The sequence below is a fragment of the Fundulus heteroclitus genome, chromosome 12 (genome assembly GCF_011125445.2).
Source record: "Fundulus heteroclitus isolate FHET01 chromosome 12, MU-UCD_Fhet_4.1, whole genome shotgun sequence".
Taxonomy (NCBI): domain Eukaryota; kingdom Metazoa; phylum Chordata; class Actinopteri; order Cyprinodontiformes; family Fundulidae; genus Fundulus; species Fundulus heteroclitus.
In genome coordinates, this window is record NC_046372.1 from 42,796,932 (window position 1) to 42,823,341 (window position 26,410).

General features: G+C 44.6%; 1 protein-coding gene and 1 long non-coding RNA gene across 4 annotated transcripts in view; one reads left to right on the forward strand and one right to left on the reverse strand.

The window, feature by feature from the left end:
• si:dkey-91m11.5 (PH_BCR_vertebrate and RhoGAP_Bcr domain-containing protein) overlaps positions 1–10,394 on the reverse strand; it is a 43,648-nt gene extending 33,254 nt beyond the window's left edge. Inside the window, exon 1 of the mRNA XM_012882149.3 lies at positions 9,050–10,394. Coding sequence (XP_012737603.2) covers positions 9,050–10,394 — 1,345 coding nt within the window. The remainder of the gene's footprint in view (positions 1–9,049) is intronic.
• A 2,448-nt stretch (positions 10,395–12,842) lies between these two features.
• Positions 12,843–20,698, forward strand: LOC105940010. Of its 3 annotated transcripts, XR_004932144.1 has the most exons (11): positions 12,844–13,327; positions 13,409–13,512; positions 18,101–18,376; positions 18,485–18,614; positions 18,746–18,869; positions 18,948–18,995; positions 19,076–19,156; positions 19,435–19,518; positions 19,617–19,680; positions 19,760–19,896; positions 20,061–20,698. It is a non-coding gene; the product is annotated as an uncharacterized LOC105940010 (long non-coding RNA). The 3 variants fall into 3 exon arrangements; XR_004932143.1 differs by having other exon boundaries at positions 12,843–13,327; positions 18,948–19,156; XR_004932145.1 differs by lacking the exon at positions 18,101–18,376 and having other exon boundaries at positions 18,948–19,156.
• Positions 20,699–26,410: the final 5,712 nt, after the last annotated feature.

The window sequence follows — 26,410 nt, forward strand, 5'->3', positions numbered from 1 at the left end:
GCTCAAAACGAACGCACGCCGGTGGAAACGCGTCAAGAATCGGGCCTTTGTCACATTTCTCTGAACTTGCTCCCTGAATCGATCATTTGCACTAGAAGCTGCGCAGCATATCAACCGTCCTGCGTGCATTTAGGTCGACAGAGGACCAACGCTCTTCTGACGTGCGAGAAGGAGTGAAGAAGAGCGAAAGTAATCAGTGACCTCTTGGTTCACTAAAATATTTATGTGCATGTGTCAAATGGACGAACCGTCGCTGCACGCAGCTAACCTGACGCGTTTTAATGTGACCTACCCTGTCCCTGCCTTTACATTTAACGCAATGTTTTTGGTCTACAGCAAGCTCAGCCAGTACTGGATCAATCAAAACATCTCAGATTTATTCAGCAGCTATGTTCAAGGACATAACCCTAAACACCTGGGCCAGGTCTCCTGGGTTTTATTAATTCGAGGCTTCAGTTGCTAACATCCACATAGATTTGTCTTCCATGACTGTAAAGTGAGTTGCAAAAGCCTTCATACCTCCCTGACGTTTTCTACATTTAGGCATAACCTTCAACATATGTATATGATGTGTGGAGGTTTTATGTGATGGACTAAGTAGGGCATTTGTATCCGTGCCCCTTTTCTCTGGTATTTTTAAACAAAGCCCTGTGCAACCAGTGACCTCACTGAGTCAATATAGTCCAACCTACGCGTTACCTAAATACATCCCGCAAAGACCTCAGAGAACCGATGGAAAACATCAGTGAACAAACAACGCCACAAGGACCAAGGAGCCCAGCGAACAGGTCAGAAAGAAGGTCAGATAACAGCAACCCGAGTGCACAGCTGCAACATGGTCATGGCACTGGAGGAGCTGCAGACATCCCCAGCTCAGGTGGGAAGCCTGTCAGCAGGACACCTAGTAGTCGTGAACTCCACAACCGTAGCCTTAACCAAGGGGTTGGAAGAAGAAACTATAGCTGACAGAAACTGTAAGAAGTCTTTTTTTTTTTTGCATATGTGGGGGGCAAAGCAAATGTTCTCTGGTCAGATAAGACCGAATAGATTTTTCTTGTCCAACATTTCTATATGTAGCAGAAAACTAACTATGCATATAGCCCTAAACACACAGTCATCAGCAATGAAACACGGCGGTGGCAGCATCATGGATGCTGTTCCTCAGCAGGGACAGAGAGCCTGGGAGATGCATGGCACTAAATACAGGCCTGAGACTGAGGCAGCGCTTCAGCTATCTGCAGAGATCTGTCAGCTGAATACACCGGCACACCACACTTTTCAGATTTCTATTCCGTCACGAAATCGGGGAAAAAACATGCAACATTTATCCATTATGCACGACAATGTGCTGCTTAGTCACATAAAATGACCATGGAAGACATTTAACTTTGTGCTTGTGATAAAATGTAAAACGTTTCAGACGTATGAATACCTTTATAAGGTCTGTAAATAAGCTTCTGACAAATAATAAGTCAGCATATCCAGCAGATCATGTCTAAAAATGAATCCCTTGACTTGTTTTTGCTGCCGCTTGAGTCACTTTGGGGCAGGAGCTTAAACAAAAAGGCCTAATATCACACGAAAAAAAACAAGCTCGGCGGGTCGGGCTCCTGTGAGGGAGGTTGAGCTCACACAACACTTAACATTTCATTAAACTTCCTCCCCACACCCCACAAGCAGCTGAGACATTCCATAAACTCTTGGCCTGCCAGCCCGCAGCACAGAGGGCTCTTTGAGAGGGACCAGGGCTGGGGAGCTGAGCCTGCAGGTCCAGAGGGCTGAGGCTGAGCACGGGGGGAGGATCGCCGAGCGTAAGGGCAGCCCTACGGCCACTGAAACATACCAAACATTGTTTGCTATCAGCATCATCTATGGGGAGATACGTGGCGTGGTGCAAGTGAACGGTGGGGTTAACAGGAAAGTTTAGAGTTAAGGGTCCAGCACAGCCTCCTAACAAGTGTTTCTGCTCTGCTTTCTGATAGGCCGCGACACAAAGGCTATTCATGCCCTGCGCTGTGAGAGCAGCTGGGGAGGCCTGGTCTGGTGTGCTGATGAGCCGCCAGCTTTCAGGCCCTCAGAAGGAGAACAGGTGCCTTGCTTTTCATGCATAAACACATTGCTGCCCGGGAGCGGCCAGGACTCCCTCTACATGTACGCCTACATTTCCTTTAGGAAAGGGAGAGGCTGAATTCTTTGGCCTCCTCCACCGCCGGAGCTCAGATGTTGACGTCCAGGTACAACGACAGGTCTGTCTGGGCTCCCACCAGGGACCTCAGATATCCATGAGTCGGCATTTAAGCGGGAGGGCCAGACGTGCAACGGTGCGACTCCTCCTGCTGAGGCAGCGGTTCCCGGCGGCCTCTGGACCGCTCAGACAGACACTTGCCCCCCCCAAAGGAACATCAGTCCCAGACAGAGCCGTTTGTGGGCCAAACCTGCGCCGCATCCTGACCGGGGGCGGCCTCAGCTAAATGCCTCCTAAAAAGGACAAGCTGTTGGTTTTTTTTGCGGGGATTATTATTAAACTAATGGGAGATTTAGTATCCCATTTTGGCCGACCTTTTCTTTTACGCGCTGTAATCCATTAACCCCGAGAGAGAGAGAGAGTCAAGACCCCTTCCTCAGCCACGGCAGAATGCTTGGAGAGCCACCGGCCTGCCGGCGTGGTGATGATAATGACTTACGGCAAAAGTAACCCACCAGAGAGTCGGCCTCTTTAAAAAGGTCCTCGGCTAATCAGCAGCTCTGCGCACGGCCGGGGTTGACAACTGGCCTAGATAAGCAGACACCGGGAGACGGCGCTCAGTTCTCTCCTCTCAGGACGGAGGTCTGCTAAGACGCTGAGATGTGTCGCCGTCTCAAGAAGACTTCACGGGGAGAATCGAGTCAAGAGGCGCCGGGACAAGCTCGGCTTCGCCTGTGGCAGCGAGAACATGCGGCTAACGGGAAACCGGGCGCTTTGCTGAACGAAAGACAAAACTGCCAGATGTGCTGCATCAGCAAAGACGCCCTGACCCCGCCAACCTTTTTGTCACGTCACAACTACAAACGTGAAGGATTTTGGTGGAATTTCGCACGATTACCCCTGCACCAAGATGGACGTATTTGTGAAGGGGGAAAAAAAATACTGGGTTTTGAATTTTATTTTCCAAATAAAAATCTAAAAAGTGGTGAGCATTACTATTCACCCCCCCTGAGTGAATGCTTTGTGAAACTACCATGTGATGCATGTACAGCTCCAGATCTTTAGGGGTTTGTCTCTAACCAGCTTTGCACGTCTAGAGACTTAAATCTTTGTCCCGTCCTCTTTGCAGAACAGCTTAAGCTCTGTTAGGTTATATAGAGAGTTTGTAAACAGAACTTTTCAAGTGCTGGACTTGTGGACTTTGACTGGGCCATCCTAACTCACCCCTACGCTCTGATCTAAGCCATTCTATTGTAGATCTGGCTGTAAGTTAAAGCTGCAGTACGTAACTTTTGCATAAATGTATTTTTCACATATTTGTTAAAACTGTCACTATGTCCTAACAGTAAAACATAAGAGATAACCTATGTAAAAAAAAAAAAAAAAGTAAATAAATAAATAAATCAAGCTCCTCTGGTTCCTCCCAGCGCTCCTCCTGCAATTTGCAGAAATACGACGCTCCCGGTCAGAAGCAACCAATCAGAGCCAGGAGGAATGTCTGGCTCTGATTGGTTGTTAGCAGCATTAATCGCTCTAACGCACCGCTGCTCACATCCTCCTCCCCCGCACAGCGCGGCTGTCATTCAAGCTCAAGATTGCCTGTGGCCTGAAGCTGTGAGGAGAAAAGGTGGAGAAACAACCTGCTTTACAGGAAAGCTGTCAATTTCTGGAGTGGGGCCTGCTCAGACAACAAAGACAGGTAAACACAGTGTTGCTGCGCTGGAGAGCAAGGAGGGATGGACCTGTAGGGTGTGCTAGTTGATATTTTCCGCTAACGGTCCACGGTGTTCTCCAAACTCCATGCTGCAGCTTTAAGCTCTGGTGCCTTGCAGCCTCTAACATGTTTTCTTAAAAGGCCAGTGTTGGCCTTCCGCCACATAACCAGTTTTGAATGCACACCAGAAACTGGTGCATCTCAAAAGCTTCAGTCAGATGCACATAAGACGTCCAAACCCTTGGATGCTGTTTTCCAGTCCAACCCTCCTTTAAACCTCTCCACAACTCTTTCCCTCCCCTGTCTGCTGTGTTCCCTGGCTGGGTTGGGGTCCAGGACAGCTGGATTCATAAAGCAGAACCTTTTAAATTAAGTGACTTGTGAAGGCAGGTGTCTGAACATTGTTTTATCTAGGGGTGAATCCAAATGCATGCCGCACTTTTCAGATTTTTCTAAGTCAAAAAATAACCATTTATGTATCCTGTACGTGTGGCGTTACTACCTTGTGGAAAAGTTCAAGGTATGTGAATACTTCTCCAAGGCACCGTAGATAAGGAGCACAAAGCATGGCTACAGCTGTGACATGGCTTTGCTTTCTTAGGTTTAATGATAATTGCAACCGAAGCGAATATTCCAACTGCTGCTTAAAGAGCCAAACAAAGCCAGATACAAAGAGCAATTTTTCCAAAAACACCCGAACCTCCGGCCGCCTGAGGCCTAATCCAGCAACGTGCAGCCTAATGTGGTTACAAAATCAGAAAGTAAATCCAGACTGCCGGTAATCCACAGGCCAAGGTCCACATCAGACAGTTGTGCCGTTAGATCACAAACCCAGAAAAAAGCTGAACCTCAGGCTCTGAGAGGGAGTGACTTGTGGGTGCTGAACAGAAGGAACCGGCGGGCATGTTCGGGGGACAAGTCAGCTGACAGCTCGCAGGGTGAAGCCCTGCCTGTTACCAACAGGGAACTGTTGACCACAAGAAAACTATCACAGCCACTCCAAGGCCTGCCTACTGCCTACTCTAAAGACCACTCACTTTCACTTTTAGCTCCAGCAAAACCTTTTCCCTCCCACAGCATGAACTGTGTGACCATCCTAGTGGTAAATAGGAGGAGGGGGGAGGTGAGGGGGGGGTCAGTCATCCTAGCAAGCACCACACTACTTTACACTTAATGCCGATTATGTCACAGAATAGCAGCTTGTTTGTCACATGCTCCGAGTCCAGAAGCTTTATGCTTTTTGTGTGACAAAAAAATCACTGTGTTCTGCTCATCTGCTTACTCCAATCCTCAGCGGATCACTTTCACGCTGGAACAGACACTTATCCACACCCGCCGTCTCACATGGGAGCAGCGGTGCTCACATCCCACCCACTCTGGCCAGTCCGTGGCTTCACAGCCGGCGACAACGCATCCGTGTGAAATCCTCAATTTAAAGGGGCCTCGTCAAGTATTTTGACCATAAAAAGAAAACACTAAGAAACAAATTCATCAAACTATATACTGCAAGCGTTCGACCTGAAAGTGTTTACGCTGTTCTTTTTGAGCCTGAAAAGAACTTTGCACAAGGCACGATAGCTCCTGCAGTACCGCGGCGCTATCAGAAAGCAAGATGGCGACAGTCGACGCGGCTACTGTAAAGGTGCCTTCACGCCGAGCGCGAATGTGGCGGCCCGAGCCACAGATTTCCACGACATCCCTATGTACAGGTGCAACGCAGGAGCGACGCGGCACAAAGACAGTGAAACTACCAGGCGCGTTTCTAGCGACGCAAAAGGTGCGATTTGGGCGATTAAACCCCCGATGGATGCCAAGCCACAGATGTTGGAGTTGAAAAATCTGAACTTTCGTGCCTCGTCGTGACAACCAATCAGGAACTGGATGTGGCTGAATACGCGTTCGGTGTGAACGCACATTAAGAGCCAGTAGCCGTCCTGCAATGCTAAATGCTAAATGGCGTGGTCGAAGGCCAACCAGATCTATAGGGTTAGGGTTGCTTAACCTCTTTTTTTTCGCACCTCAGCTGGGGGTTGCTGATTAATTCAGCTCCATTGCTTCTCCTTATTTACACATGCCGTGCATGAGCAGTATGGTATTTCTGGTCACATGGTCTCGTTATGGTAAATATACACAAAAGCCCTTTGTTTAAAATCAGAAAGAGCAAAAATAAAGTGTAAAACACAGAAATAACATATAAGCCAACAGGGTGCGATGATTTGTCCGAAAAACCTTAGTACGCAATCAGAGAGAGCTACTAAAGAAGGAATTCGTAAAGCCATAATACTTGACAAGGCCCCTTTAAGGGTACCATCCACTGGTGGTAGAAAAACACAGCTGGGTGGTGATGAATGTATTTCTATTGTACAATTTCACAAAACAGAGCCTCAAAATGCGCGCAGAAGAAAAATGTCTAACTCTGATTTTCTTGTAGTGGGATTGATGACATCACAAGAGGCATAACATTTGAGAAGACCAGTTGGCATTAGCAAACCGTACTCTAAAACATGTGTGCTGCTATTTTATGACAACAATGCCAATAGATAACTAAAAACAAAATACATGGATCCTGATAAATTACGCCTTACTTTAGTATCGAACTTGAATACATCCCTCCATCCATCCACATGCAGGGTAGCGGGAGTCTTGAACGCATCCTCAGCAGTCAATGGATAAAGGATTAATTAAGAATATTAATTTTAGTGATATTTTGGGATAAATTAACTGCTCTTTAGATTTACTGCCAGAACTGGAAGAAGCTAGGGGCCATTCAACCAATATATTGTTATTCTTTTTGCTTGTAAATGTTCAACATATTTAATAAAGGAGGTTTGCTCATCACTTGCTGGTCTGAACAAGAATTCAGATCTGGACCTTTGGACAGTATGAGCAGCCTTGGTAAATGCTGTACTGTAGGTGCACGCATGGTGAACCTAACTGGTAAGATGGGGCTTATTTTTAGTCTGTCTACCTGCTGATAATGTTTAACATGGGTAATGGATGATGATGATGATGATGATGATGATGATGATGATCAGCTCTGCAGATAACACTGTTAGGACTGGTCTGTATGCCCTGCTTCTCTTCAAAAACCTTCCCGACGTGTTTTATTGTTGCTAAGCTTCTGTCAATGCTACCGTCTCCTGTTGGTGGTATCATCAACAATTGGTGCCGAAACCCGGAAGCGGAACGCTACTTTTTTTGGCCTAGAGGCTACAGAGGGCCCAGCCAGCAACAGAAAAAGGTTTGATTTCTTTCTTTATTTACATTTTTCTTCCAGTGGCTGTGTGTTAGCTCCAGTGTGAGCAGCCGCTGACAGGTGGAGTTAGCATTAACAGCCTTCCTAACAGGCCATGCCAAGCTCTCCTATATAGCACAAACACCTCGACACAGCAAAACAGGCACGAAGTAAACAGCTGAATGAAAGATGTGATTAAAAACGCGGATGATTGTGTCTTATGTAATGTCACCACTGGCAGGTGGGCTTGGCGGCTCGCTTCTGGATTGAAGGATTTTTATCTTGGTTGTAACATCAGAACAAACAGACTACTGGATCTATAGCGAGCGTGATTGAAGTCAGCCTGACGTCTGGCTAGAAGCTGCAACAAGCCTCCCTGCTGAAGGGAAACCAGCTCTGCTCTGCCTGTAGGACTAGAAAGTTACCCGAAACCCTCCTCCTCATCCCACTTAACATTGTTGTGTTGTTACCGTGCCAATACTGGTGCTCCATGAGTGATTCCTCCATTGTGTTCACACATCTCGGCAGGAAACCCTGGTGGCTGCTGTTTTGATTTAAGGCCACGTGACACACTTTGAGCACGGCCATCCTTTTTTTTTTTTCCACCGACTTCTCTGGGCTTTTTTCAACCCACCCCCCCCCCCCCCCCACCCCCTTTAACAAAGGGCCTCCCTAAATTAAGCACGCTAGACAAACCCCTTTAAGTTAATTACTCCGCGCCGAGGACAACAACGGCAATGGGAGCTGACACGAAAACTCCCAGGGTGGACAGGCCGAGCGACCCGAGGAGGCCTGGGGGCGCCCGCGGCCCCAGAGCGTCCCCTTGGATATGATGCAGCACTCAGGCGGCAGAGAGCAGAAAGGGGTGAAAAAGCGAGGGCAGGCCTGTTTACAAAAAGAGTGAAGACTGGAGGGTTTTGGAGGATGCAAAGGCACATTTCTTGTCTAACCCGTCTCTCTGATAGGAGGTGATAACGCCTCCCAGGAAAGGGTTAATGTCCCCTCTCAGCTCAATAAGCGTGGGCGCTGGAAGGAGAAAATAAAGCTCTCATTAAAAAAAAAATAAGCAAATGAATTTCAATCAGATATGTCCTACTTTTTTTTTTTAATACACACCAGCATTAAACACTTCCCCTCGGTTAAAGTATCTGAAACCCCAAGTTGTTAAGAAACTGTGTCAATGCATATTAATCCCAACTCCAGAGAAAACCCTTTAGGATGGATTTAATACGGTACATTGGGGCCAAAAAACGAGGACAGCATTAAAGAGATTGCAGGTGCATTTTATGCCTCGGTGACTCACTCTGTCGCACACTAATGTGTTTAATTTGAGCGATTAAAGCGTCCCTCTAACAGGAATGCACTGACCGGGCTTTTCCTGGCCGATCCATTCCTGACCTGCCGATCCCATCCCCCCCCCCATTAAGAGCTATAATTGCACATGGTAAAAATGTGCCGCAGCTTCACTGATGGTTGCAGAACCGAATCCGACAGACAAGGAAGCAAAACGCAAGATTATCTCCGTTTATGCATCAAGGGATGTGTCCCTAACCCTACTGTACATCGGAGTTTGAACTAACTCAAAGCAAAGGGCATCAAAGATGAACGCTATTGGCTGGTGCGTTTCTAGACAAAAATGGTGTGAGCCTTTATTTTTGATGCAGCCACCAACAGAGAAGTGAAAGTCAGCGTTTTCAGCCAAATACTGATTAGACCCAAATTAAAAGAAAAGGCCTGGTTCCAGCCTCTGGCTGATAGCGTAGGGAAAGGCTAGCCTTTGATATCCTGTCTGCTACGTCAAAATCTGATTCAGCGGGTCAGGCCCTAATGAAAGCCAGAAAAATCGGCATTTGCCGGGATCGGCCCGATCGGCGCATCGCCGCTTTTGTGCTTTAACTGAAGAGTAAGGACCTACCCAGATCTCCCTGGACACTGTTGTCGTGGGAGGTCCTGCTGGACGTGGTGGACTCCCCGTCGCTGGGCCACATCTGGCCCCTTTTACGCACCCCGGCCACAGAGGGGACGCCCTGCTGCTTCCCACATTTCTGTGGCAGAGGCGTGGGGGGGCTGCCGCTGTCGACGGACAGCTGGGAGTGCTGGGAGGGGGAGCGGCTCTTCTCCCTGAACATGGGGCAGGCAGTCGGGCTGGGAGACACGTGGCTGGACTGGCCCGAGGAGAAGTCCTCCTCGCTGGACGTCAGGTTCTCGTTGGAGCTGCAGTCGGGCGTGTAGCCGCCCCCGACGTCCTCGAAGCTCCCGGGCGAGTAGGAGCGCCTCGGCCAAGTGAGGTGAGGGTCCTCCTCCACGCTGCGGTCCCTGATGTGGATCACCCGGGTGTCCCCGTCCCCCATCATCCCTCCCACGTACACGCTGGTGTACGGCTGGCACTCCGCCGGCTGCCTCTCCGACCTCCCCTCGGCGGGCCTGACGGCACCCTCTCTCAGGAAGTGGGGGCCGACCTCGGGGTCATCGGGAGACCCGGCGAAGCTGCAGCTCCCCACGGTGGCCCTGCCCCTGTGGACGGGCTTGGCCGCGTCCCCCGCGGCGGCCGACAGATTGCCCGGCAGGGAGTGCAGGGACCTCTTGCGCTCCATCTGCATGGCCTGGCAGCCCAGGGTGCTGATCTTATCCGAGACCTCCTTGTCGTTCACCCTGACCAGCCCTCGCTCTTGGTGGTACTCCATGTTCACGTAGAAGGGCTTCTCCTGGCTCCCCGCCGCCGACGGGCCCCTGCTGTCCCCCGCCGTGTGAGAGTGGGCCCTCCTGATGCGCTCGAAGTTGGACCTGAGGGCTGCCACGGACCCGGTCCCCACCGGGATGTCAGGAGGCTCCGAGTCGTGGCGGACAGGTGACACCCTTTCTCTCTGCTTGGCCGGGGACAACCCCTCCATCACTTCCTCTGGATGCCCCGTATCCCTTGGGGTCTTCGGGCCCCTCTGCTCCTGCTCGCCCGCCTGCGCCTCATCACTGAGGGGCCTCCTGTCTTCTGCCCCGCCGGGCGGACCGTCATTCATCTGAGGCATCTTTTTAAAGCCCCACCTCTGGCCGTCATAGGATTTCCTCTCCTTAGCCAGGAGAGTCTGCAGGTAGATCATCCGAAAACGCTCCTTGTTGACCTCTTTCTCCAAGTGCCGGATGGAGGACTTGCATTTGTCCAGCTCCTGTTCAATGTCCCCCAACGAGTTCAGGTCCATTCTCGGGGGGTCAGACTCTGGGAACTGGGCCCTCCACGCCTCCCCAAAGCCCAGTGGCTCCACCATTGCGAAGGCTCGGGGATATTAAGAGTGGAGCAGCCTAATGGGGAGAGAGAAGGACGCACAGACGCACAGCTGCTGCGGCGCTCACAGCTTCCATAGTTCAGCAGCACAAAAAACTATTTAAAAGAAAATAAAAATAAAAAAAAGCTGCGGCTTTATGGCCTCCTTCAGCAAAGTCCGAGGCAGACCAGTTCCTGCCAGCTTCCCAGCTGGACCCTGAGAGGAGGCAGAGCGGTCCCAGGAGATCCGGTGCTGCGTCCGTCTCCGGGTTCGGTGTCAGACTGACTAGCGGCTCTGCTGCTGCTGCTCGGCTCTGCCGTCAGTGGCAGCAGCACAAAGAGGAGGGGCCACTGGCTGCCGCTCACATTTATGCCTCAAACACATTAAAAACACACACAGGCTTCAACTGGGAGCAGTTAGAGCTTTACGATAAATCCGCCGGAACATTTGAATAAGAGTTCAAACATTGGGCAGAAGTTGACTCGGCTTCTGAGAAACGGGAGAAAACAAACATTTACAGTGGGGGGGCAGGTTCGGATGGCCAAGGTTTGGGTCAGGTGGGTGGGTGGGTGTGGAGAATGAAGTAGTTTCCTCAAACTAAATATGTCTCCGGAACAGAGTAATATTTCCCTCTTTACGTCTCTCCCCGGCTGTCAGCAGCTCCAGACATGTGTGTTAGTCACAGATCACAGCGATCAACACTTCCCTGAATCCCGCAGCCACCGTCCGCCTCGGGCTGCCTGGCTGGCTCGTGACGTCGACACATCGCCCCCTGGCGGTTCAACCGATCAGCTGCTGCGTTCAAATGCAATCCCGACTTTACAGGTGGCCCCTCCAAATCGTTTGTACGCTCTCTTTTTGTTGTGAAATGCTTAAGATTATTATATTTCATTGCGAAACAAGCTGGAAAACCTTTTTTTCGTTTTAGTCAGGGGCGCCACCTAAAAGTTAGGAAAATGATGACCAGGTGTTACTTAATCATCCTGGGGTAGCCTTGAAGGGCCTTGGCTTTCGATTAGTAATTATGTAAATTATTTAAACCTTCTCTAAAGTTGTGGAGACCTTGGATTATTTTATACTTACTACATATTAAATAAAACCAACCGGTGGAGGAGGAGTTAATGTGAATACTTCATCAGCTGTCATGCTGAAGATCTGTTTCAGAGGCACTGGTGAATCACACACACTGGGTGGAATAATGAAGAGGAGAACTACCTTTAACTTCACTGCAAGGTGGTTGAAATTGTGGGTGCAGACGGGGGTCCAAGCAAGACAATCATTCCATGCGCTTTAAAAAGAGGTTTTTGAAATAAAGCAGGTCGAGGTTAAGCTTGTGGAATGGCCCAATCTCAACCCTGTCACAATATTTTTTAGATTATGCTCAAATTCTGGATCCATCAGGGAAACCAGCCCATTTATTTATTCTACTATCTCTGAGAAGAAGTGGGGTTAAATAGCCTAAGAGGCAGATTTATGTCATGACCTGGTTAATGGCAACCAAAAGCCAGGTTAGGTATGATATAAAGCTTTAGTCTTAAGACCCCTTTAGCAAAGCATAAATAAACCTTTTTCCAGGTTTTATGAATTAAATGAACTTTTCACAATTCACAAACAACATTTCATTAAGCCTGGGATTTCAATTTTGAGTAATTCTGCTCAAGCTGGGCCCAATCTAAGGTTGTCTGAAGTTGAAAAAATCCTTAAAATCATGGGACAGGGGCCAACAGGGGCCAGTGCTCCTGTAGAACTGGTCCTGGGCCCTGTTATAACCCCTGTCCTGTTATAATGCCTGTCCTGAGGGCATAATACTAAGACAGTTTATTATGATTATATGCACTGGTACAGAAACCATACCTGATTGGTCCATTGGGCCAATTTCATGTTTTACCTTTACAGTTTTACTTTAGCAATGACTTATAAATCACGGTGTTGCACTTTTAGCCTCAGCTGTATTGAGCTAGGATCTCAGATTTCATCTGCTGGATCAGAGGTCAACAACCTGCAGTTCCGGAGCCGCAGGTGGCTCCGTGCCTCACTTAATATATGAAACTGTTCTTTTTTTTTTTTTTTTTTTTTTATTCCTTTGTTCTGTGGCCTCATGAAAAAACAATAGCCCCACCCTGCTCACACATAACGTTATTGAAATATGCAACGGGCTCAGTGTGAACTAAGCGGGCCAGAGATTGTCCAGGAGGGGGTTAAACGCAGTGAAATGTCACTTTAGTCAAGTCAGTGGGAAGTTTAGTCAATGGGAAGCTGGGAGATGGACACTGACTTCTTGATGTTTAGTGTAACATTTTCTACACATAAGTATATTAGACGTAATATATTTCAGAGGGTAAAATTCTGCATTACGTTATGTTTTTCAATAATAATAATAATAATAATAATAATAATAATAATAAAGTTCATGCGTTTAAAAATCACAACATGTTAGAAAATCCAATTTTATTGAACTAACCAGTAAGGCACTTCCTGTTAGCAACCAGTTCATGACGCCTGTGCGGTATCTATGGAGCCGTAGACAACCGTTCTCGCTCTTCTTCATCGGCTTAGCACGTCGAAAAAACGTAAAGCTGACAACAAACTTCTAGAGACTTGTTTTGTAAATCGGTGCTTGTTCCTCGGCGTTATCTGGAAGCGTTTACATATTTATTTTGTGCAGATCAAGCTAGCCAGGCTAACTTTATTAACGGCAGGCCGGGAGCTTATATTACGGCAGCGTTAGCTAGTTAGCTCGCTTATCCACAACACGAAGAGCCTTTCTAAATCGACCTTTCTAGACTGCCGCCATGAGCGAACAACTGAAGTTCATCGTCGAACAACTGAACAAGGAGCCCTTCAGGAAGAACTTCAACCTCATCACGTTTGATTCCCAGGAGCCCATGCAGCTCCTGCAGATCCTGAACGACGTTCTGGCTGAAATAGACCCAAAGGTAAACGGACGGCGTAACGATGGCGTCCATGCGCTAAGTGCTGCCAGTTAACGCCGCTGACTGGCCTTCCTGTTCCCGCAGCAAGCCGTAGATATCCGAGAAGAAATGCCGGAGCAGACCGTGAAGAGGATGTCCTCCATGCTGGGGATGCTGAAGTACAAGCCTCCTGCCACCCTCTCTGATGTGTGAGTGCTAATCCGTGGAGCCATCCACTAAAATTATTCACACCCCTGCTGGGACCTTTTTCCACTGTGTCACCTTACGATCACCACAATAAAACAGTGGAGCCCAAGTTAAAGGACAGATGGTTTTTAGATTAGATTTCTTTTTTTTCACCCAATAAACATTTGACTTAGATCTGTGCTGTCAAGTCCAGCCCAACCCTGTCTGTCTAGAGCAGTCGGTGAATAAGCAGAGTCCTCCTTTGTGTAACTTCATCTCACTATGCTGCTCTGTGAAGGTCTCAGAGGTGTGCCGGAGAACATCAGAGAACTGACAGCAACATGAAGACCAAGGAACCCACCGGACAGGACAGGGATAATAGATAATAGGGTTAATAGATAATAAAACAATATCCCAAGCTTCTAAACGTCTTACTAAAGGTAAAAAAAAAATAATAGGTCCTCTGGACGGGTTCCTCTTAGTTGAGATGTTTCATCTCTTCTCCAGGAGACTTCTTCAGTCTGAAGAGTTACTGATGAACTCAGCCTTTTAAACACGCTGATGTCCGCCTTTGGTTCTCAGGGGACTGAGGTTGTCTTCCATTTGCCTCAGACAAGTGAAACAGGAGCTGGGAATGGGGTGAACCCGGGCGAAAAGCGTTCCAGTTAACACAGACGGTCTGGATTCCAAAATAAAAACCAAAAAGGTCAGGATTCCAGTATGGCGACGGCCAGGAAAGCTGTTGTTTTGCTCCTAGTCCTGCTTAGAAACGTCCTTTAAAGCTGTACTTTCCACATGCAAACACCCCTTTTGATTAGTTCGGTTCAGAGCTGCAGCCGCTCCGTGTGACATTGACTCTAGACGTACTCTGACAGCTCTGTGTCTTGTGAAAAAAACCTGTTTAATCATCTCTTACTGTTGTTGATGCGAGGAGCTGCCATGCTGGATCCGACAATCGGCCTTAAAAAAATTCCTCCCACTTTCCTAGGGGAAAGTCCGACTCCAGCCGCTGTTGATTTTTCCGATCGGAAGCTGGGATTTCCGAGCTCCGACTGCAAATGGAACGCACCATGAGTCATGCTCTCAAGGGCAGCATTGAAAGGGGGAGACAATAGAAACCGTTAGGCCTGCAGCCTTTTTTGGTGAGGGCTGGGAACGCCACAAATTGTACTGTTTGGAGTTTGCCACAAGCCATGTAAGGCAGCGGCCCTCAAACTGGGGTCCCTGGACACCCGGGGGTCCGCGGACCATGGGGTGGTCCGTGAAAAGCAGGATGTCGGGCCTGAGGAGGCACTGCTGAGGATGCGTGGGTTGAGCTATGTAACACCATAGACAAATATTTAACTCCGTCCACGTCATCAAGTAAGGTAAAAGCCAAATCAGCTAAAAGTAGGAAGTATGACAACAGTTACATCGAGTTTGGCTTCATGAGGATCTAATATCCACCAAATCTCTAATTTTAGGTGTATTTATATCTATTTTTTAAAAACATATATAATTCCTAATGTATTTAACAGTACAGAAGAATGATTAAAAAATACTATCAGCATGAGGAATCTAAAGGGGTGCTTGGAAATCTTTTTTTTTTTACCGCTGCTAAGGGGTCCCTGGCCACGAAAAGTTTGACAACCTCTGGTGTAGAGGACCCAGTAAACATTTGGAGGAAGGTGACACCAACATTGAACTTTTGTCCCAATTAGCAAAACTAACACTGTACAATGTCCTGAGCAACCACTGGCATGGTGAAACATGGTGGTGGCAGCATTTTCCTCAGCAGGGACAGAGAAGCTGGTCAGCGTCCATGTGAAAGTGAATGGAGGGCCACAGGCAGGGCTTTGTTGGGAGGAGCCCTGAAGGCTGAAGCACTTGGTGTCCAATCAGCGGCTCACAGTCTGGACAGCAACCCTGACCATGCAGCCAGAGCCATGACAGCAATGGTTTAGATCAGGAGGGCTTATGTCCAGTCCTGGGAAGCTACTACGTCACAACATCCCTTCTTTTATTTGTCTAACATTTTTAAAATCCTGTCATTTTACGTCCACCTTACAACCGTGCACTTTGTCCTGTGTCGGCCTGTGATGTCAAACGCTAACGAGAAGCACGGACGTGTGTTCAAGGGGTTGAATGCTTTTGAAAGGCACTGTACGTTTTTGCTATCTTCAAATGTTAAGAGGACTGTCTTTTTAGGTCTGTTAACAGGCGTCTTTGCTGGAATGCTTTTACATCTTGGACATTTCTAACTGAGTAATCTTTAAAACGCGGCACCTCTTGTGGAAATAGTGCCGTTGTGCGTGCTTACTGGTCCGTTTATCATTTAAATACAAACCCAAAACAAATATTTTCATTTTCTCCCATGTTTGTTCAATTCAATAAAATTTTTTTTTTATATAGCATCAATTCATGAAACATGTCATCTCAAGGCATTTTCCATAGTCAAATTCAATCAGATTTTACAGATTGGTCAAACAAATTCCTATCTAAGGAAACCCAGCAGATTGCATCAAGTCTTGACAAGCAGCATTCAGGTCGTGGAGAAGCGATTCTTCCTTTCATTTAGTCTGTTCTGGGTAGTTACTCACAGTAGACATTTTTACTCAAGTAGGAGCGATACCTTTTAATAATAGGACTCTGGTCAAAGTAAAAAGTACAGTGCAGTAAAGCTACTCCTAAAAGTGCTTTTAGTTCAAAAGGTTAATAAACTAAATCTCTTTGAATGAGAGGGTGTGTCCAAACTTTTGCTCTGTACTATATATATAAACACACGTATTTATTTAGAATACTTCAAAATCTGTATATGAACATCAGTCAAAACATTGATCAAAGGCCAATCTGGCTGCCAATCTCTATCAATTAATCTCTCTATATTTTTTTACAAGTATAAATAAGCTCCATCTATATCTTTTTTATCTGAATACTTAAAACATATACACAGGGAACATAGACATTCACTACTTTCAGCCACATACAATATGGCGGTGATGTTGACAAACAAACCTGCACCCAATGAGGCGTCTATGTATATAATGTCTGTGGTGACATGCCCTGTCACTGCCCGATCTGTACCGGAAGTTAAATTGCAAAGTAAATTTAACTTTAAGTAGCCAGAAATAATGTATTTATTATATATGTATTTAGTCTATAACTCAGTTTAATGTTTAAATAAGAATAATAAAAATGTCTTGTCCATTGGAAAGCAGTCTTTTCAATTTGAAGTCCAATCTGGAATATATTACACCTTTAAGATGATTATGTTCTCATTTTATTATTTTTTTATTCTGACAGGAACGTTACAGTCAAAGTAAAAATATATATTTAAAATGTTAAGAGCGACAATATTTCTTAGAATTTTAAATATGTATTTCTATTTTTATCTTGTCTGCTTTTTTGGTTACTGCACTTACCCTGGGATGCACAAAAATATAATTATAATGTTTGCTTTAAATTCTATGACTTTGTGAGGAAAATAAATAAACCCATATGTTTCATTTATACTGTTTTCATATCATTCCATCCACCCATTCTTCAAACAGACAGCCGACCGTTCTACATTGGTCCCAGCTGGCAGTTATTGAGGTTTGTGGCACTTTCTGAGAAAGAAAGAATATCTGTCTTGATGGAGTGCCACAATAATCCTGGTACTGGCAATCGCAGTGGCAGGAGGACCAGTCAAGACAAGGTTTTTGCTGGTTATTATTGGCTCACCATCACAAAGGATGTTGATGACTGGGTAATGTAAAACAAATTAATTATAACTCATACCTTCCATAACCATCACCTTTAACTTTGAAGACTTTTAACATAAAGAATTTAATAGACACATAGTATAAACTATATGTTGAATTTTACTGATTTCATTGTTCAGCCTGCATCAACTACACAACAAATTTTCCTTTCAGGTCAAGCGTTGTCACCGCTGCTAACTTAATGATCCTATGAAAACTGTGGCACCAGTTCTACTTTCAAGGTTTTTATTTTTAATTAATAGACCGAAACACAAGCACTGTTTGTTTAGGTCATTTTGGCCCATTTCCCTGCAGCTGAATGACAGTCTCTTTAAACTGCTGAACATCCAGCATGCTGTGTCAGGTGCATACCACCCCCAGACCAATGGACAGGTAGTTAATGTTTGTTTTGCAAGAACTTCCATGTTTAAATCAGGTTCCTTTATTTATGAAAAATCATATTTTTCATTTAGGATGATAGGACAAATCAAAATATAAAACGTGCTTTGAGAAAGTACGTGAACAAAAGCCATAAAGACTGGGACCTCCACCTTGCTGCAGTTGCTCCAGTGAACACTGCCAAGCAGGTAGTTCACTGTTGTTTAATTTGCACAAAAAGAGATGACCATAACTTTTTTGCTATCAGTCTTCAACCAAATACACCCCATACTTCCTCTTGTTCCACCGCCACCCACATCTGCCCGAGATTATGAATACCTGTCCCGTCCAATGGGAGACAACTTTGAGGTTGGCAATGTAGAGGATGAAATTGATAAACAGCTGAGTGAAATACAAAATCTTAATACCAAGGTTTGTAAATGTGAAGAAAATACAAGAAATAAGATTTTTTTTTTACAATCTTGCCTAAAGTGCATTTCTATTTTTGAAGGTTCTTCAAAATATTGAACGGGCACAAGAAAGACAGCAGAGGACTTTTGGGTACCGGAAATGCAAGTTTACCCGTGTCACAACAGCTGAGGCTGGGGATGAATGCCTGATTTGAGGGGCTTCAAAAAGGCCACGTACACGGGACACATTGACCAGCCAGCACAGAGGACCTTACATCATTGGAAACATTACAACAAAAGGAGTGGCCACTGTGATGAAGGATCTACCTCCATGAAGGCCAATGTGTCCAGACTGAGGCCCTATTATAGGTTAATAAGTAAGGGATTTTAGATGTTCCACACTTCGGTGTATTAATAGTCTTTGTGTTCATATTTTTACTTCTTGAGAATAACTGAAACTATTTTGTCATCATATATACAATCAGATGATTAACTACCTGAGGGCAGCTTCTCAAGGACCATGAATACTCCTCAAGGAACTGGCAGCTGGAGCATTCCTATTGTTCTTCTGGAGGAAAGTGGGAACCGGATGTAAACCCAGTTCAAGAGGCTCTTGTATGTTTTGACATATTTTGCTTTGCCTCTGAGCCTGACTGGCTCTGCTAATTTAATAGCCTCTCCTTTCTCACATTGCTGCCCCAAATGTAATAACTTCTCCTGAAATAATGTATTTTTCTTCCATTTAGCTAACTTACATATTGGACCATGCAGGATCGTTCACCTATTGAACTAATTGTGAAGGAGGGAAGTATGTGCCTGACACGGGAGGATTTCTGGTCCTTGGGGTTAAATCAGTGCATGGAATTAAATGTAAGGATTCTTTAATGTGTCTCACAAAACCTGTAACATCTAACTGTCTACTCACTGGTTAATTTCAATGTCTTTCAGACTGGAAATGCTTGCCTGAAAATAGTGGAGGAAACAGCAAAAAGATGTGTAATTAAATTGCCTAGATCTTTGTTTTTAAGCCTTATGAACCAATCAAAATACTTAACATAATTCTTTGTTTCCATAAGGGAAGAGAAATATATATCTTCGATTTGTATGTGGTGCCCCTGTGGAAGGCAGAAGATGTTGATCCTTTGTGTTCATTGCCTGTAGGTATTTTCATGAATTTATCTATATTGCTGTCCTCCTCACTCTTTCTATTTTTCAGTGTATATAGCATGTATGATGCCATATTAATGCTTATTGGTATTATTAGAACTTGACAACAAAAAATGTTGTAGTTTTCCCAGCATGGAGCCAAATACAGGGTGCTGCTGATCAATACCTCCTCTGTGTAATGCCATTTTTCTGTGTAAAATAATTTCAGTGAATGATGGATATGCGTTGCTGTTTAATGATGTGGTAATAAAAAGAATATCAATTGCAGGTTCTACTGGTAAAACAGAGAGAGTTAGTATTTCTTGACTCCCTTTGACCTGATGGCACATCAACCCCATTTACCTTTTCCCAGGTATGTTTTTTTTTTTGTTTTTGGGGGATTGATTACATTTAAATTCTTCGAGCCACTTGTAATTTTTATTATGCTTCTTTTTGCCTGTTTTTTTTAAGTGGGAGATGCCAAGCATTCGCTGTTGGCGGTCCCTCCAGCTAATGGAGAGGTTTAGCATTGAAGGTACATTCACACAGAAAACTTCCGTGTCCTCTATATGTTAGTTTACTATGTGCTAGTGATCCTGTTGTTCAATTCAAAGGCATGGACATCGATTTACTCACTGGACAGAAGAATCCTCCCATCTTCCTTCAAGAATCCTGGAACCGGTCTTCAGGGTTCCAAAGTCCACCAGTGCAGAAACCTCCCCCAGAAACGGTGATGGTGGAGAGGGCAGTGGTGAGTGTTTAATGTTTAATGCTTAATGTTGGTGTAGAGAGGGTGAAAAGCACCAAGCTCCTGGTCCTGCTCTTTCCTGATCACCTCTTTTGAAACTACAGAACTGAGTCACAGATGTATATATAGAATGTTGGGGTTTTTATTTACTTTCTTTCTTGCCTTAGGGACAGAAACAGATCATGAGGGACTTGCATAAAGCATATGGGACTGGATACCAGCACAAGGCCTTATTCCATGGGGAAATAGAAGAGCCTGAAGTGTTCCAGATGAGCAAGCCCAGGCAGAAAATGGCCCTTGAAGAATACAGTTCTTCAAAGCATCCCTTCTTGATTTCCTTCCAGTGTCAGGAAGACATGGAAATGTTTTATATCAACTGTGTTGATGTAAAGGAGCTAACGGTCAATGCCATGTTTTGCGAACATAGTTCTTAAGATGTTTGTACAGTCAGTTTTCAATATGTTTTTTAAGTTTTCTCTCTCTCTCTGGATTCGTTTTTTTCCCCCCCCGCTCAATTTTTCTAACTACAACCCATTTTATCCTTACAAGTATTTCATGTAGGTTTAATACCTAGTAAAAGTTTTTTCTCACCTGTTCTAATTGTATTTGTGTGTATAGTTTGGGGGTAGTAGGAAATGTGGACATGAGAATTTTGCTGTTACATTTTTTTATTTTCTGAGTTTTCTAATATCTCTAAAGGATATTAGAGCAAGATATTTTCTTTAGATGAAAAGGTTAAGTAATAAGCAATGATTTGTTTTTGTTTTGTTTTTTGTTTTGTTTTTTGCTTTTTTAATAGCAAAAATGTTTCCCAGTTTTGGTTAGGGAAATAAAAATATATACACCATTTCTTAAAGTACATAAAAAACCTGCTATAAACACATATAGGAGTGTAAAAATGTATTTAATTTCGAATATTCTTCAGTTTTTTTTATAATTTATTTGATTTGCATATGTACTTGTGTATTTTGTACTTAATAAATGTATTGTAATAATGTTTGCCTTGGCTTTGTGTTCTTTGTTCCATTTCCTCTTTGGTTTTTGTAAAAAATAAACAATCACGAGTTCTTCTGTTGTTTATGGTGTGTCCACCTGAGGGCGCTAAAATCTCAATCGATAATTTTAACTTTCTAATATAACAAATTTCTGGTACATTATTTGTGTTCAAGTTAATTATAGAATACTATAGTAATGTACAACATTATAATACGGATATATATATATATATATATATATATATATATATATATATATATATATATATATATATATATATATATATACACATACACATATATATACGTATGTTATGTCTCACCCAGCGTGCGGTGAGACATAACATACGTGCACTCAACTCAACTCTGATAAACTCTTCTCAACCCACTGTCCTCGCACCGTGAATATAAATAATTATCCTGATTAGGACTCAGGATTAACGCCACATGCAATAATTGAGTTTTTTTTCTTTAATGTGATATCTTTGCTGAGTGTCCAGTAATCAGATTAATTTCTAACAGCAGCTGAGAGGAAGAAGCTGCATGTGTGTTTGTCTTCGTTCTGCAGACCTCAGACATGTCCGCTCAGGTTTTCCTGCTAAAAGTAGTCGCTGCGATGGTCTCCAGTCACCCAATTCTAAAGTCCTTACACTGGCTCCCTGTATCTCAGAGAACAGAATTTAAAATACTTCTTAGTTTAGCTGGACATTTTGCAGTAAAGCTACTCCTAAAAGTGTTTTTAGTTCAAAAGGTTAATAAAGTAAATCTCACTGAGTAAATGTAACTAGTTACTAAACGCCTTATTTCATTCTCAGTTCATTTTGTTAGAGCTGTTAGCAGCTATTCTGACCTCTTTCTCCTTCTTACCCTCCTGGGTCACGTCTCCTCCTCTGAAAACACCTGAACTCACTGCTGTGGTCCAGTTTCTGGAGGTGGGCACACTGTGACCTTCCGTCTACCAAACATTTGAATTAACACAGTATACGGTAGTTATTATTGAATGCAAGCCTCTTCCCATCCTCACCCAACCCCATCGTGGCCCTCCACACACACCGGGAGCTACAGGTGATGCCTTCAGGGCAAGCTCTGGAAATTCCAAGACCAGATGAGAAATAACATACAGGAATCTCCGATTCATTCAAGAAACGGCATATTTCAGAGTGCTATAAATCTAATCAGGATAACACTGTCCCCCTCTAGACTGCACCCGCATATGTCCCCCGTGTTGTGGGTCTCCATGTGCATCTATTCTATAACTAATCATGGAGGGCTACAATCAGCAAAAAATGCCAGGGCCATTTTCTCGTCCCCACTCCAGCTCTTTTCTCCAGTAGAAAACTATTGTATTCAAAAGCTGAACATGATTTGATAAAAGCCTTTTTTTTTCAGCTGTGCGTGAGATATGATTTAACACGAAACGAAACCATCACATGAACGCATTTCTCAGGAAGCAGCAACTTCTCGATGTTTCTATCTTACGTCATCAGAAGCGTATAAATAGTATGACCTGACTTCCCGCCCAGGTATTCCACACATATCTGCAACCGGTGAAGACCTGAACAAACTATGGACGGAGACAGAGTAGCAGTTAATGCTTCTCCTCTGCACAATCCCCTCCTGAACATCCAGTTGCGCTACGAGGAGAACCTCGGGCTCAATTTGCGGTGCGACTACAACCTTTATACGATCCTCATGTCCATTTGGACTTGGTTACGTTCCAGAAGAGCCCAACCTTAGCGCAATCTGGATGAATGACGATAACAAGCTCCACTCTCAGCTCTCTCTCCACAGACGGAGAGAGAGCTGAGAGGCGCTGAGGCTCGGCAGAACAACCCGCAGGTGAGGTGTATGAAATCCTCCCGATTTGGGAGACCGAAGAGGACACAGATGGAAGTGGTTGACAGAAAACTAGAAACAAGACTCCCTGTGATGCACTGGCGATTCCGCCAGGTGTACCCCCACCCCCTCTGTCCCGCTGACGGCTGAAGATAGGCACCAGCACAACGCGCGACCTCTGCGTAATGAGGTAAGCGTGATGAAAAGTGGATGGAAAGTGACGCCGCGTCATCGTGAGTCCAACCTATACCGCAACGGTTGATCGTTGTTTCATAAAAATGAAAAATAAAAGAATGAAAAGTGTCGGTTGTCTGTCCATCTTTCTACACACCAACACATATTCACAGAATATGAGAATCAGATGGGACTGAGGGAGAAGCTGGAGAGAGACGCTGGCAGCGCCGGTTCTCCTTCTGAGCCAACAGCCGATAAACTGAGCCGCTGCTCCGTGAACATCCCAGAGAGTCATGTGGCTGAAAAAATGATTTGTTTTCTCTTCCCTGAAGAACATTTAGGGGTAGGACACGGCGCACAGTGGCCGCGGGGTTTTGTTTTAATTCTTGCTTCTACTTGCCCTGTTTCTAGCAGAGCGCAAGTTTGGGTGTGACGGTGGAAAAAAAAGTATACAGAAGAGACCAGACACACCTGATTAAAAACTATGAAAAGATAGAACTTCTACATTTAAGCTGCAGCAGAAGAGAAAGAACTTCTCAGAAAGGGAAATGCTGCGCATTTAGAAACAAATAATGAGGTAACAACAATGGGTTATCTGAGCTGCGGATGATCTGTTCACAGCACTGTCCATCCAGAACTTAGTCTAAACCCTGCCTAATTCTGCGGAGCTGTTTCAGCTTCTTTCCATCAGTAATTATTCCTGCTACAGTTCATGTTATCAGAGCAGCAGGAAGAGCGATCAGACTTATAAATCACTTTGGTCTTAACCAGTGGTGGAAATAAGCCGGTAGGGTCCGGTACCGCGTACACAGGAGGCAAGGCGGGGGAGCTGCTGCCAGATGAAGCCTTCATTCACAACCAGTCATGGCTGCAGGCTGGGTCAGAATGAAAACAGTACTGCTAACCAGAAAGAAAAGCTCAGAAAGAAAAAAACAGTTAACAGATAATGGTAAATTTGTGATTGATTAGAATGATTGATTTCTTATTAATTCAGCATCTTTAATCAGCCCAGAGCTGCATGGCTACAATCAGCAAAAAAAAAATATGAAAAGGGGAGTCTGACTTTCACACTCACTTCTGGCCTACTGGTGCCAGTAGGTTTGTTATAATTTCCTGGTTCATGAGGCAACAATTTATATCTGTCTACAAGCAGAATTTGACCTGCTGCTGGGATGAGAAGCAATGTGCTGATCTGAAGGACCTTTTGAGGTTTTTAGCATGATGAAAATCCATCTAGAAACTCCCAGAGAGGGTTCCTACTGGATTCTAGCATAGCCAGAGCTTTTAGATTTACCTGTAGCTCAGGTGAAAACCCTTCTGCTTTCTATTCCTAATGATGACCCTGGTGATGCTCATGAGAGTAAACCTTCACTCCACGTCTTGCTGGGTGAATATAAGTGATTACAGTCAGCTAACAAGCAGCCCATTCTGAGTCAGCGTTCATGTTTTTCCTCTAAGTTCAACGCGGGGGATGCTGCTCCACACGTTGCTCTGCTCCACACCCACTAGTTGGTGCACCCGCTCCTTAATTAAACAGGGACTTTGGAACCCTGTTTGACCGATGAAAGAGGCTAACCAGGGCCAATGCATATTTCATTATTTTAATATTTAGTTAAAAATGACAGTTCATACATAATTGTATTTGAAATGAAACGTTCAATCCTAAATAAATAACTGTCAGGAAATTCATGTTTTTAAGGTTCATTTAGCTCGGTTACAAGGCACATTAAATGGGAACCTATCTTTTGGTCCGCATTTTGCGTTGTTGCCCACAGAAAGTTTGATTGACACAATTAGAGAGCATCCTGGACTGTTTTACAAGAAGTTTCACCAGAAAACATAAGGCTTTGTGAGAACAAGCTGTATAAATAATCTTTATTCCTCTGGAGTTTACGCAGCCAATGAGGTACGGCTTTATTGTTTGACTTGTTATGATGGCCACACCTGCAGCCACACAGGCGGTAACCCCACAAACAACCACTTTTTCACTTTAAGTTTTCACACACATACACTGCAGTATACACACATTGGTTTGTTTATTTTTACTGTGACAATATTGAAAGACATTAGTTCCAATTGTAGCGCTCACAAACTTTTGAATATTTCATTTTGGTCAAATACTTAGCATCTTTTTGTGCTTCCTTTTCTGCTGCTGTGGGGATTACCTTCAACTGGGCTAAAGCAGAGGACTCTGGCTGGCACACTCCAATCCCAGATTGACTGACTGGTTGTGTGGTACCATCTGGAGAGGGGGGGGGGGGCTTGGAGTCTTCTAACTTTTTTGCATAATCTTTCTTTTGCTTTTGTGATTTACTTATTAGTCATTTTAAAATGTAATACTTAAGCCAGTGATTCCCAAACTTTACCATGCCAAGGCCCCCCTACACCAGTACATTTTCAGCTGAGGCCCCCCCATATGAAACATACGTAAACACTCATGTGTAAGCTACCTTTAATTCATTAATTTAATGAATAACATATAACAATAACATAGGCCCACCACTTTAATTTTAATAACCTTTTTTTAAATGATGAACCTCTTTAAACCAGAAAGATTTGTGAACAAAATAAAAGTTTGTCCCAAATTAAACATGCAGGCATTTTATATAATGCAGGCCTAACAAAAAATGTAGGCTACATGAGAAAGAGAGACAGAGACATAACATGCTAATGGGAGCAGTGGGCCTGATGGCTTCTACACAGTTTGTCCAGTCTGGGCTTGATGTCTGTCAGAGCAACACGCATGTCATTCTCCACATTCAAACGTGATATGTGTTTAGTTTACAGTACTTTTAAAGTTGAAAAGCCAGACTCACACAAATAAGTGGTTGCAAATGGAAGGAGACATTTTAGAGCCCTTTCAGCTAGGGTGGGAAACTCTTTCTTACATACAGCCAGAAGTTTGGGAGAGAAAGGGTTTCAAATTTGACTTTTAAGTCCCATGAGGTGGACATCTCAATCAGTTCCTCCTGGGCTTTTAAGTCCAGAGAAAAGCCAACATCATTGGCAAAGGGGGTCCTGACCCAGTTTAGCTGAGACTTGTCAAGGTCAGGGAAACAGTCTCTGAAATATCCCTGGAGGTGTTCCAAGTGTGACTGTATCAAAGGGGAAATGGTGTCCAAATCACCACCAGATGACAACTCTTGGTGTAGTTGTGGGAACATTTCTGTAGTCCCCTCTTGCACCTTGCTTGCCCATAGGACGACTTTCATGGAAAACGCACGTACTGTCTCCCTGTCATAGCTGCAGCCCCATCCGAACATACTCCAACACAACGGGACTAATCAAGTCTATTTGTCCTCATATAATCGTCCAAGACACCAAAAATCTCCCTCCCCGTGGCCCTACGTTCAAGCGCTTTGCAGAACAGTATTTCCTCTGCAAACTTTTCTCCTTGAAGGTACCTAACATAGACAAGCAGTTGCGCGGCATTAGCCACATCAGTGCTTTCGTCCAGTTGCAATGCAAAATAGTCACTTGCTCTTACCTGGTCCAAAAGTTGATTAGAAACG